Here is a 13064-nt window from a genome sequence, read left to right as displayed (position 1 = left end):
TTATATCATTGTCAACTCATCGTCAATCATAACCCATCATAATTGACAAAATTAGACAGGCAATATGTACGGAGTTTTTGACAGATTTTGTCATCCAGGTGTCACGCAGACAAGTAACAATTACAATTAACTGTATGTGGTCACTGATGACCTTTAGTGACCACCAAGTTATCAATCCAATCTATCATATTTAGTTTCAAATTATGAACGCTTCAATCACTGTCCGCAAAGGCAGTGGTACGACATTTAGATGTTTCTTTGCTAGAAAAACTTATTCTGAATAACCTAAAATTAGTACAACACCCTATCGTCCACATTTCAAAGCTTGATATAGACAATACGGTGCTTTCTTAATCCATATCAGTTCTAATAGAAGACAATTTGATGGTTCTTCTAAGTTGAAATGAAGTCTTACGAATCGTAGCAGTACATTTGCTTGTCCATGACGCTACAAGCTTACATAGATTCTGCCCACGTTTTCCACAAATTGGCTTTTATGCGGTTTCGCTTACAGACCTGGACTCAAATGAGCTGCCCGATCCAGCTGGGGTCGAATAGATATCAGACTAGCTGACATGAATTTTAGCTACAGTTTTACCCTCCCCTAAAACAATGAAATAGAATCCTTGTGCGGGAATTTATTGGAAGCAAAATGATGAATCATCACGGAAAGATGTCCTTGCTCTGCTTTCGAGACAAATTTAATTTGATGAGATGATTTGGTGGTATTTGTCAGTGTCAGAGGTCGTATCAAACTTTCAGACATACATGTATGTTTTTCGATATCAATTCTCCAAAGTGCATTGGCCTGAATAACACGAGTCAATGTTCACCCTGAAAACGGGCCATGGTGGAGGCCTGTATCAGTGAGCGATAGAACTAAAATAGTTCGCACTCGGAATTTTGTTTCTATCACTTCTGCAGCAAAGAAACGAAAATGCCTTCACCGTTGATAGCTTGAAAATGAGCTCAACGCATCTAAACATCTGTTTGAAAATTAGAAACAACTGACAGTTTTGTTCGGCTTCCCATCAGAAATCAGCATGTAGTTAGATAATAGTGTGTACGCGCCCTCCCTTTATCAATTACTATTCGGTACGGCTGCGATGGTGGTTACGATTGGTCCCACGACTCAAGGCCAATTGCAGCCGGGCCGACAAAAAAGAGTGTCAAAGGTCCAATGGGAACCAAATTGAGGTGGTGAAACGGTCAGATGTAGCAGCCGCTGTTAGCCACTTATCGTAAATATTATCAGTCGTGTACAATGAGGTTCAGTGTTACACATTCCGCGTGAGATCATGGAGTCTACCGTATATGATGACACTTTCCCCGACAGTTTGCAATTTTGTGTGCGCTCACGCCTAATTCCCGCCCCTGGCGATGGCGATAGGTTTTCATCACTTTACCGGTTTGGACATGGATGGTGGGTTCTTACCGGATCCCCAAACTGCTTTCGGGAAAGGATTTTCAGCAGGAGCGATGCCATAAATGGGATGATTGGGGTTTAGGTAGGGCAGGATTACAGTACTGTGATGTGGATACATTTAGGAAGATCGGGGAGATTCACTTTTAGGAACATCGTTGCTTTGGTTACTCAAAACAAATGTCAGCCGATAGTTGTTTTGGGTAACCAAAGCAACGATGTAACACGTAACCTGATTGGTTGATAGCTTCCCAGCGTTCTTTGCGCGCTGCTTTCGATGAGGGGAAGCAGGTGACGTAGCTATAACCATATGCAGCGGTCCATTTTACCAGGGCCGCTTACGCTCGCGATGTAACGTCGAGCGATAGGCGGTCCTGGTTTACGAGGGTGCTCACGGCCATGCTATGGGGCGTACTATCAGTTTGTCTGTATTTTAAAGAACTGCAGTAAATACTAAAAGACTGTTGATAAAGAAACATACTAAAATGCTCCAGAACCATTAACGAAGAACATTACAAGTGAGGAAAAGAACATTTGACATAAATCCTTATACAGTAGAAGCCACTTAATTGCACCTCGGATAAACGCACCTTCCGTTTAATTGCACCAAATCCCAAAATCCCAAACCGGTTCCCATTCACTGCATTGTTAGTGACTCCGCATAACTGCACCGCGCATTGTCACCTATTTCGGATAACTGCACCAATTTTTTTCAAAAATCCTCGAAAAGTTAACTAAAAAGGTGCGCTAAAAATCGGCAAACGTGGTACAAATGAGCCGATACCTGCCGGTGTAAAGGTGCAATACCGTCAATATGTTTAAAACTGTTTTTGAGTAACAAAAGAAGGCGGTCTCCATTGACAGACACGTTGATAGGAATCGTATGGGAGGTCCCGGGCGGGTCCAGGGCGTGTCGGCACCATCAAGAGACGCATGCCTACCAAAGGCGGCATTGCGCTTTGGCAGACAGCATGCTGTACTCAATAAAGATTGGTCTCTACCTGTACTACTATCTTATTACTGTGAATGCATTCAAGTTCGCGTGGATTTGATTTCGCGTTAAGGATGGCATGGGGTGTTGTCGGTAGTTTGAGGTTTGCGGCAGCGCTACATACTGCTGTCGATAATAAAAGACCGGCGTCTTTACGTACATCTAGTCGGAAACAATAGAGGCTCGGCAAGGGCTACAGACGTGTAGGCGGACATAACAGTCGCTTTTGGCGGTGCGGTGCTAACGTGATCATCTGGCTGAATCCGCGTCCTAGAAACTTCCTGCATTCACCGGAACGAGGTATACGCGGGTTAGGCTCTGATACTGTATAAGGAGAATGATCTGTCCTTGATCTGAGTCATCTAACCATATCTGCCCACTAGATACAATGTACATTTTGTTCCTTATTTGGAATTTTGACGACGGAGTTTTTCAGTGTAATTCCTGGACACAAGTTGTAATTAAGAAGGTAATCTCTACCAAACATACCGCTATCTTAACTGAGAATTGTCAGACCTATGTCACCAAAGTCATCATTTTTAGAAATACAGTACAGGCGGAGTTGTGTTTGTTAGATTAGATCGTCCTTGTGCTTTTACGCTATCGGCGCATTTTTATCCTTTGTTTGCGCATTCACCAACACAAGTGTGAAACTTTCGATGTAATTTGTTGACTCAAGTTGTAGATACGGTGTCAAGTTTGTCTTAGTCATACCTACCGTCATTTAAACTAACAAATTGTGAGACCAAAGTCATTTTTCTAGACATAACGTTACAGTCGGAGTTGTTTTCTTTGCTGTGCGAATCAAGCATATTTTCTCTTTCTACACGTGTACAGTACCTAGCTACTGATTTAAACATCTGTGAGGAAGCAAAAAAATGTTAAGTTTAATCTGTACAGTAGAGTCAATTCCACGTCACCGAGAGGGTTTTAACATAATATTGATAATATGTTTGAACTATTTATAATAAAAGAATATCTAATTCACCATAGTTCTAAACTGTTCAAACAATTAAAAATGAAACTGATAACATGTTTGAACTGATTTATATATGTTGGAAACATTTCGAACGTAACTGCACAAATATCTCTCTTTTTAGAACAGTTTCAAATCATGTATCCAAATGTTTCAATGTTCGAACAATTTGTACAAAAGATTTTCACAATTGCCCCCATAAACGAAGGTGCTAAGTCCTCCCGTATGTTTGTGTGTATTTTCGGTGGCCGCACTAGACCACCTGCGGCTTTGTTTTGACGGACAGTCGCCCACGCGCGACGATTTACACTGTTCGGCACCGGCCTTTTCTTCGTTACAACAAAACACTCCACAAGACCCACGTTTTTGGTGTGTTGTCTCCAATCTTATCATCGAGGTGTGCGATTTCAAGGCGTGCGATATAAACATCCCGGTATATGTAGACACGTGTAGGTCAGAGCAAGGAGGTCTAAATTATCAAGAGGAGAAAGCACAGAAACTTCCCTTTGTCCCTATGGGCGTCCTTGGTGTGAACAAATAATTGACACCTACGTATCAAAGCATGAGCCTCACGCTGGCGCGCGGGCGTCTTCCCTTTGTTGTCGTGGTCAATACACGAGTTGACCTCAATCTGGAGGTCGATGGATTTCAATCTATCGTAAATATCCATACAATAAAGATATAGATAACAGGGAAGAACTTGACACAAAGATGACAAATTTCAGTCAGTAGGTCGAGGCAAGGAGGTTTAATCAAATTCACAAATATCAAAGAAACACGACATGCTTTCCTGTTGCCATGCAAAAAGTCACTCTTTTCTCGAAGACTGATACATAATTGAATAGTACTACCAGTGTTATCGCCAGGCCTTTTGAGCATAGCGGGCCGCTACGCTGTGGGCCGACAAACCGACGCTGTAAATCACCCGCTATGCTGTTTTTTTACCCAGCGTAGCGGCGAAAAAAGACAAAAATACCGTAGTAAAAATGCAAAGGCACGCGCCTCCCCTGTTTCGCAGGAAGCTATCCAGTTATCGGCTCCAAGGGAGGTGCCAATTACTAAATTAGCACCCCGCCCTACCGCTCCGATCTTGTCTCGCCGCCCCTCCAACCCGGGAAAAGCCCTTAGCGGCTCGTGTGCCGCTGGCAGCATCGCGCGAAAACGTAAACAATAGCCGAGTAGGTCTCCATGTGCACAATCTGCGGGGCGGTTCCCGACTATCAGAACAGCCGTAAATGTAACAGTCCGCGGTTGACCAACACAGAAGCTGTTCTTTGTAAAAGATTCCTTTCTCTGTCAGCGCGGGGATAGAATTAATTCTTAACGGTATTTCTGACAAATTTCTAGAGCAAGGTTACGTCATTTTCCCATCCATAACAGCGAATTAATGCACAGAAAATTCATTTTTACAAAGAGAGGAAGATAAAGTTTCAACTTATTTAGAAGCTTCGCCATGATTGGACGATTCGGCTACTGCAAATTTGTGGTACCGCCCACAAACCGCCGACTTTCCTTATAGCAGACTTTCTGCCGCCGACGTCGCCATGGTCGCGACTGTCATCAAAGGCTGCCGACTGTCAATCAGCGGCAACTTTGTGGGAAAACGCTCGAGTTGGATCTCCGTGTGCCAGTCAACAGCGAACCTCTGACGATTTTACGTTCCCTTAACTTTCCCACAGCGATGCTTGTACAAAGTTTTTATTAGACGGAAGTTCCACGTTATCTGTAAGACGCAGAACAGCGGTTTCGGCTTCCTGGAACGGGCCGGCGGCGTATGTACTTGGGGGAGAGGGGTGACGCGATTTCTTAGACGGGCCAAGGGCCGCGGCAAGGGACTTTCGTATTAGGATTTTCGCCGCCGACCGCCGAGGGAAGATCACCTCGGCGGCGATTTTTCTGGAAACATGCCGGCGTCGAAGCGTACTATACCAGGAATATCGCTTCCAATTTCGCACCGAAGAAAACTTCTGACAGCGACGATTGTTGGTTTCTCGTGTAGTTATAAGCTTCAGAAGTTATGTGCAATGTTTTAATGTGCTGCCGGGACGACAACACCATGCATGAACTTGGATTGTTATGTGCAATGTTTTAATGTGCTGCCGGGACGACAACACCATGCATGAACTTGGACAGGTTATAACAATTGTACTTAGCAGGTTGAGGTTTTAACGTGTAGGTGTGAGGATTTGTTTTTGACTGGCGACACTCCGTACCGTGCCGATAGCGTGGTATGTGGCGTGTTACTTTGAAAAGGGTTTTTAACAAAAGAAAACTTTATCAGGTCTTCACCACTAAAACTTGGTGCGTTTAAGCACGTGACTAAGCCTGGCCAATCATATCATTGCAAGATGGCGTCCGGATATGCCGATACTGTAGAACTTGGTAAACAAAGTTCTATTTAGGGGGATTTGAAGACTGCCAACCCGGCCAACGGTGAGGTAAGATTGCAGGGAAGCTAGGGATACATCAAAGCTGGACGAAAACAGATCAGCGTGAAGCCAACGAGAAGTGTCAGCCAGCGCCAAATTATGCAACCTTCCGCGACTCCGTATGAAGACACTAAAAGTTAGCCTGTATCATATTCGGAGTGTATAGCGGAGTTCCTCTGCCGATTTCTACTATTTTCCCAGCGATAAGACGGGGCCTTGTAGAGGCTAACTAAAAGTATAATGATGAGTCTATCTTTGGTGCGATTACCCCCCCCCCCTGGAAAATGTTAAAATCTAAACCCCCTAATGTGGCTTTTGGTGCATTTTGGGCAACTTTTGTGGGCATTGCTGTTTGAACCAAGAAGACATTACACTTCAGTAGTTAGATCCTATGTTTGTGTCATTCATAACATTGAAAAGGGAAGATGAAAAATGAGACTGATGAATTTGACCTTTCTTTTAATAACTTCAATCTAGTGTCTGAACTTGTTTAAACATTTCAAGGCACTCCAACCAAATTACTAAAACATCTTGCTACATAAATGACAATGACAATGAACTTAATTGCATATTCATGCCCAACATGGGCTGAATGCATTAGGAAACATGGAGTAAAAGAAAAGGAACATTATGATATATTCCGTCTAAATCTACAATGTCTCCACTACATAAGGCAAGCACTGAGTGAATACGTCATTCCTTGCTCTCCTAGCTAGTGACTTCATCTACTCAACACTGGTGGCATGCCTCCTGTATCGCCCGGTGAAGAGACAACCGGACAATCGAGCGATCGTCGCCCGTGCTGTGATAGTACGCCCTTATATAGCAACACTAGTACCTGTACATTCTGTTAGACACCTGATTACCACACGCCAAACAGTTCTTGTCATTTTTGTCTACCGGCGCAGCACATATCTTGCATGAGGTTAGCCTTTTCTTGAGTGGTGTCTTCCTGGCCGCCGGCGTGATGGTGTAGCGGCCCCCTCCAGATTCATCTTCTGCCTGGGCTGCTGCCTGCTCCGCGCTTTCAAAAGACTTGTTAAAATTTAACAGGCCTCGGAATACCGGCTTCTGCGGCGTGCGGGGCCCTGGCGTGTATTCGACAGTACTAGTGCTGCCGAGAGGTACCGCTTCCTGCAGATCTTTCTGGTGCATGGAGAACTGGAGGGCCCTCGGGCGCTTCTTGCGGGGTCCCTCCGCCCTTGGAGTGGATCTTGGCCCGCTGGTCTGGGGCGCGCCGGGCGGAGAGAACAGAGCCAAGACTCTGCTTGTGGCCGTGGGCGTGTCGCTTGACTTCTGCACTATTGCGCGAAGCACATCAGCGTTGACCTGAGTAAACAAAGGGAAATGAAGACGTGTCAGAGCACCCGCACGCGATAAATATTTCTAAAAAATCAACACTTTCTTCAGATGGCATGTAATCACAGCTAGCAACAGGCCTTTTCCATCCAGTTGGTATACTTGTCTATTAGCCGAACCAAAGCCGCTGATATTTGCAATTTCTGATCGCTGAGAAGTCGAAATCCTGATGACACGATAGCGATCAGAAAACTCTAAACGGAGCCACTTGGCCGATGGTTTGTTTTCCTTTCGCTGGAGGGGGTTCAAACCTCGATCACGTGTCTTATCTTCTCTCATCTATGTTGCTGGGCAAAGCCCGGTGTTGGGTATCACGTTTGAGGGTGCACGCCTAATTTTGACGTGTTATTTTTTAGACGTTTTTGTCGGGCTTTCTGTTTTGTCTTATTTTGTCACCAGCAAACAGTGAGAAAAAGGGACAAAATAGACAGCCGGACAAAAACGTCTAAATACGTCAAAATCCAACCAGCCCAACCTCTGCTTGGAGAGTTGGTTTTGACGACGGGCACGTGATCGAGCTTTCAGGACTCCCCTCCCCCGAAAGAAAAACAAAACATCGGCCAAACCTAGGAATGGATCACCTAGGTCTACACATGGGGCTGGCAGAGTGTACTGCGGTACGGCTTATTTAATATCTAGTCTCTACCAAACGTCATAGATTTCTGAAAAAGCATAGTAGAAATTGGCAACATAGACTATGATATGACAGTGGAGTTATTCTTCAGGCAAAGGTTCGGCTCCGGCTTGGTTATGTGTGCATTATGTATCGGGTGGGTGAGTTAGCTGGCCGTAAGAGTACAGTTTGGAATCTACGATTTGTTTTCAAATTGCACAGGGCATCAGAATCTTCAGATTCAAAAAGATGTCACGATGGTCTAGAACAGCCTTTTTTAAGCCGATCCGGTCTTAATATTTTGTGTACTAGATCAAGGACTAGATCTAGGAATTTTCCGTGGACCAGTTCATTGTCAACTCACAAAGCAATAACTCTACAGCCCTATTAACGACTACTTAAGATTTCGTCAACACAGAAAGGCAATTTTCCTCCAATTTTCCTCCCATTTCAAGTGAGTTGAATAAACATTGTAGAATTGCATAGAGTCTACTCTACTAGCAGACTCTATTCAGAAAGGAATGTTACATCATTGTACCAGTTGGCAGTTGGGGCAGTGTGGCCACACATGGCTTATCAGTCCAACGTTAACTGCCCAGTGGGGTGCCCGTTTACAGTACACCACAGTTTCTAGTGTGCCTTTGACATCAATTAGGAAGCGATTAGTGATCTTCTAAGAAGTTGTGACGACAAGCGCCATTCGGCTGGCGGACAAAGATACTAGCATTTACACATGATCCGACAGTTAAAACCATTTTAAAAGCCTTGAAACCCTCAAGAAGTTCACGATTTACTGATAGATACATTTTACAGCGCGGAAGAGAAGAATAACGTACTGTTCATGAAACAATTTCGTCCGATGCGTTTGTTGACGTGTTGTATTTGCGCCAGACGTCAGAGCAGAATTTCGCGATGAAGAGAACATTCAACAAATGAATCTGTGCTTGTGAAATGTAGTTTTTGACTTTGTATTCTTAATGGATCAAGAGAAGACAGAAAATGTGCCATGTGGCCTTGTTACGTCTGTTTTAGCTTACGTCATGACCGTCCCGGGGTTACAAGCACGACTTCAGCAATAATAAAACAACGAAAAGACCAACCGGTGTGTTTATATTAGGAGCACTTTGTTATAACTTGAAGCTACGAACTAACGAACCTCACTAAACCTGGCTTAAATTGAATGAAAATGTAAAAGAAAATGTAGAATGCTCACCATTGGAAACATGTTGACTAGTTTTGCCAGCCTGGGTGGGGTGGTTCTCGTGGCAGCGGGCGACGTGCTTCGCTGGGCGGGCGACGGCACGTGGAACATGGCGATGAGCTGTTCCACGGCCTCCTCCAGGTTGGAGCTTCCTCGTCGTATGTCCCGGAGAACTGCAATCCCGAGGTTTTCCTCGGCTCCAGGAAACACTTCCACCAGAGCCTGTACATCTCTGTCCACGGTACCGCGCTCAGGGCTCTCTGAGTCAGAGTCGACGTCAGGGAAGGGGGTCGAAGCGCTGGACGTCCCAGCTACCGGCTCATCTGGCCTGTTGTACCCCTTGTACAAGCAGGTGTCTGTGTACACATATTCCGTTGTTGTCCTCTTTTTCGACGGAGGGTTTTCAGCCTGTGACTCTACGATGGCTTTGCGGACGTGGGCCATCGGGTGCAGCCCTGGTGAGTTCTTGGCAAAGTCCATCATCTTCTGGTTCAGGGACTCGTACAGAGCTTTGTTTCTCACGCCTCGCGCCGCCTGCTTTACCTGGCGCTTTGCTGACAGGCTGGAGGGCTTGGTCGGGGCGGCCGCAGGCGTACCTCTGTGCAGGTTGGCGATGCTGATAACATCGGCAGCAGATATCCCGCTCTCCCTCCTGGCGTTGATTTCTTTCGCGTGCTCATCTCTGTACTGGACCACCTGTTTGCAGCCAGGACACTGACAGTGCCTCCACTGGCAGTTTTGTTTGTGCCCCCTCAGAGGAACCACTACTCCGTGCACGCGACATCGCTTGCACGTGTACTCACGTTTCTCCATTTCGCTCCGTGAGATCTGGTCCCTTGGAAGAGTGCTTGGGAGAGTGATGGACACATGTTGTGGCCAGTGCTTTATATTCCAGTGCCTTAGAAATCCTAGCAACAAGACATCTCTTCGCATACAGGTGCGATGTGGCACCAGCGAACACGGGTGGTTTATTGCCCTGACACAGTCTGGCACCAATGATCACTGGGAAAAGCAGAAACTGCATGTGTCACATTGTGTGTTTGTGTTTCTTGAGCCGTTGTCCGGAACGACTTCGTGCGATTCTTGTGCCTTTGTAGTGCAATCCGATTGCTTTTTTCACGGTTTTCGGTTGTGACATAGGAATTGAAATGTGATGTAATGACACCGAACTAGCCACTCCTAGCTAGTCCCCGACCGAAACCTTTGCTTGGAGAAGAATAGGACCACCCATCAAACGCGAATCCTCACACCTAGCCGACAAATAAGTTTGAACGATCCGAATTTGAAACACGCCGAAGTCACCGAAAGAAATTTCGCAAAAACCATAAGTGGCTATATTTCTGCAAGGAGGTCCTTGATTTCTATTCTAAACATATTTTTGCGTCTGTCTTGCTCCTTTCCTACCCTTATCTTGGCCTTTTGCTTCTCTTGTTCACAATGGGCGTGAGTGGCAATTGGTGATTTTGTCAAAGGTGTGTAAATTTTTGATTAATCAGTTTCTTTTTCTCTCCAGTGAGGGAATTACATCCCCTCCTTTTCATCAGTCACAGAAAACGCCTTTTTACCGAAACTAAAATCTTCCCATGCCAAGTTGTTACAATAACAAATCTCATGAGAAAACAGCACCTCACAGACTTCGCACGTGGCCGCTAAGACCTACTCTCCAAGCAGAGTTTTTTTACGTGTTTGAAAAATTGAAGGCACACGCGTGCCGGTGCAAGAAAGGGCTTATGTCTCGCACGGTCGGTAACGGTACGTCATTTGCCAAAGCAAACAGCTGGAATAGGTTGACAGTCGACTTGGGCCAATAAGTTTGGAAATCCCGTGCCTTAGAAATCCTAGCAACAAGACATCTCTTCGCATACAGGTGCGATGTGGCACCAGCGAACACGGGTGGTTTATTGCCCTGGCACAGTCTGGCAACAATGATCACTGGGAAAAGCAGAAACTGCATGTGTTTGTGTTTCTTGTGCCTTTGTAGTGCATTCCGATTGCTTTTTTCACGGTTTTCGATTGTGACGTAGGAATTGAAATCACTTTTTATGTGATGAAGTGAAACCGAACTACATGTTTGTTGTCTCCGTTATGCCACACACAGACCATGACACTTTTATGACAATAACCGTTCACATGCATGGCGTGGAACTCGCTCAGCGCAGAAGCAGGAAAGCGTTTTTTTTTCTTTTAAATTCCAAAGCTATCCGAAGGGGAAAAAGGCCGGCGTCGTGGCGTCGCGGTGGTGTTTAGCACAGAACCCAGAAGTCGTGGGTTCGAAAAATCCAGGGAACCATGCGTTATGCCCTTTGGAAAGACACCTCCCATGAATCCTCACCTATATAGTGCATTTCTATCACCACAGACAATACACTCTCGATTAAGACTTTCTCTGATTCGCAGGTGTTCGGAGTCAATATCCTGTTCGCTCCTGTAAATTTGGAATCCGCACTCTGAACAGATTTCAGTTTCCGGTATCTGTGGGTTGAACAAGGGAGTCAGTGACTTTCGACATGTGCACTAGTCTAACAACAAGATCGCTGGACATGTTTTATTTGGATGTCCTCAAAATCGAATCTATTTTGGTTCAATTAGCTCAGTTGCCGTCGTTTCGTGTACGGTAAAAATAATTAGAACTTGAATAGAACCTATGTGCTTACTTGTACGTTTTCTGTCATCTGCAATGCGTATTTGAAACCGCGTATAAACAATCTTTACAGAGTGAAAAATAAACCGAGTGTATAATAATAATAATAATAATATCAGGTGTATTTGCAGCCAGTGCCACAGGCAGGTACCCAATGTGTAGGTTAATGAGGCTGTTTAACGTGTTCGAGGCACCTCCTCGAGCACGGGACCCCCGTTTTACGTCCCTCCCGGAAGACGATTTCGTGGAAAGCTTCGTATAGAACTGATATGCCGTCAGAAAAAAACAGACTCGTAGATATGCTAGACTCATGGAGGCTACCTACATACAAGCAAGGATATCAAAACATATCTGCCTGGAGTTCACCAAAGTTACTTTTCGGTTCGATCAAACCATCAAACTCATGGATATTTTACACGTTACACTCTCTAATTGGAATAGCGATACATCTATTTTAGTGGTAATAAATCAGACTTAAGAAGAACTTCTTTACCTCGGTACGGGTGAAATCCAAGGATGGCCTTTCCTGGCAAGCGGATTCATTTCCACGTAACTCGTCGTCTATTGCTGACCGGAGCATTGGAACGTTTTCAGGTGTTGCTGAAACTGTCACGACAAGGCAGTACTCTGGAGGTGGATTTCTACAGGAAGCGACGTAGCAGTTCATGTCACTGCTTAGCTCTTGACAAAGAGCCAACAAGCGAGATGTCCCTTCCGGAAAACGTGCTCTAATACGCCTTGAACCTTGAACCAGCGAGATGCCCTCATCGGTTGTAAAAATACTGACGCTTCCAGTGATAGGGCAGGAAATATCTTCCAAGGCAATATAGAGTTCAGTTGCATCTATGGCAGCCGCCATATTTCATATCAGGGATACTATATTGTGATTGTGCCTCACGCGGTAACGACTTACGTTTCAAGACACACGATATTGCCCTGGAAGAGAATGGCGCCAGTCAGAATCTTCCCATCCAAAATCTATTTGGAGAGTACAAGATGAGCCTGTAGTCCAGCCTTGTTTGCTTTGGTTAGATCCCAACGGCAAAACACTACAAAAATCCCAGCCACTCCTAGCTAGTCCCCGACCGAAACCTTTGCTTGGAGAAGAATAGGACCACCCATCAAACGCGAATTCTCACACCTAGCCGACAAATAAGTTTGAACGATCCGAATTTGAAACACGCCGAAGTCACCGAAAGAAATTTCGTAAAAACCATAAGTGGCTATATTTCTGCAAGGAGGTCCTTGATTTCTATTCTAAACATATTTTTGCGTCTGTCTTGCTCCTTTCCTACCCTTATCTTGGCCTTTTGCTTCTCTTGTTCACAATGGGCGTGAGTGGCAATTGGTGATTTTGTCAAAGGTGTGTAAATTTTTGATTAATCAGTTTCTTTTTCTCTCCAGTGAGGGAATTACATCCCCTCCTTTTTC

The 13064-nt window shown here is 45.0% G+C and overlaps 1 protein-coding gene across 1 annotated transcript; it reads right to left on the bottom strand.

The window, feature by feature from the left end:
• Positions 1-6650: 6650 nt before the first annotated feature.
• Positions 6651-9805, bottom strand: LOC136435882 (doublesex- and mab-3-related transcription factor A2-like). The gene is made up of 2 exons (XM_066429593.1): positions 9005-9805; positions 6651-7148 (listed from the first exon to the last, which is right to left on the bottom strand). Exons 1-2 carry the CDS (start codon positions 9803-9805, stop codon positions 6651-6653), a joined length of 1299 nt encoding a protein of 432 aa, XP_066285690.1.
• Positions 9806-13064: the final 3259 nt, after the last annotated feature.

Source organism: Branchiostoma lanceolatum, chromosome 5 (genome assembly GCF_035083965.1).
Source record: "Branchiostoma lanceolatum isolate klBraLanc5 chromosome 5, klBraLanc5.hap2, whole genome shotgun sequence".
NCBI classification, from domain to species: domain Eukaryota; kingdom Metazoa; phylum Chordata; class Leptocardii; order Amphioxiformes; family Branchiostomatidae; genus Branchiostoma; species Branchiostoma lanceolatum.
Note: the sequence above shows the minus strand (reverse complement) of the source record. Positions and strands in the feature narration are given on the sequence as shown.

Bases quoted from the DNA above. Each gene is read 5' to 3' on its own strand.
- LOC136435882 (XM_066429593.1), bottom strand. From the start codon at position 9,805: ATGGAGAAACGTGAGTACACGTGCAAGCGATGTCGCGTGCACGGAGTA. The intron at 7,149-9,004 runs GTGAGCATTCTA...TTGTTTACTCAG, and splicing joins TAGTCAACATGTTTCCAATG to GTCAACGCTGATGTGCTTCG.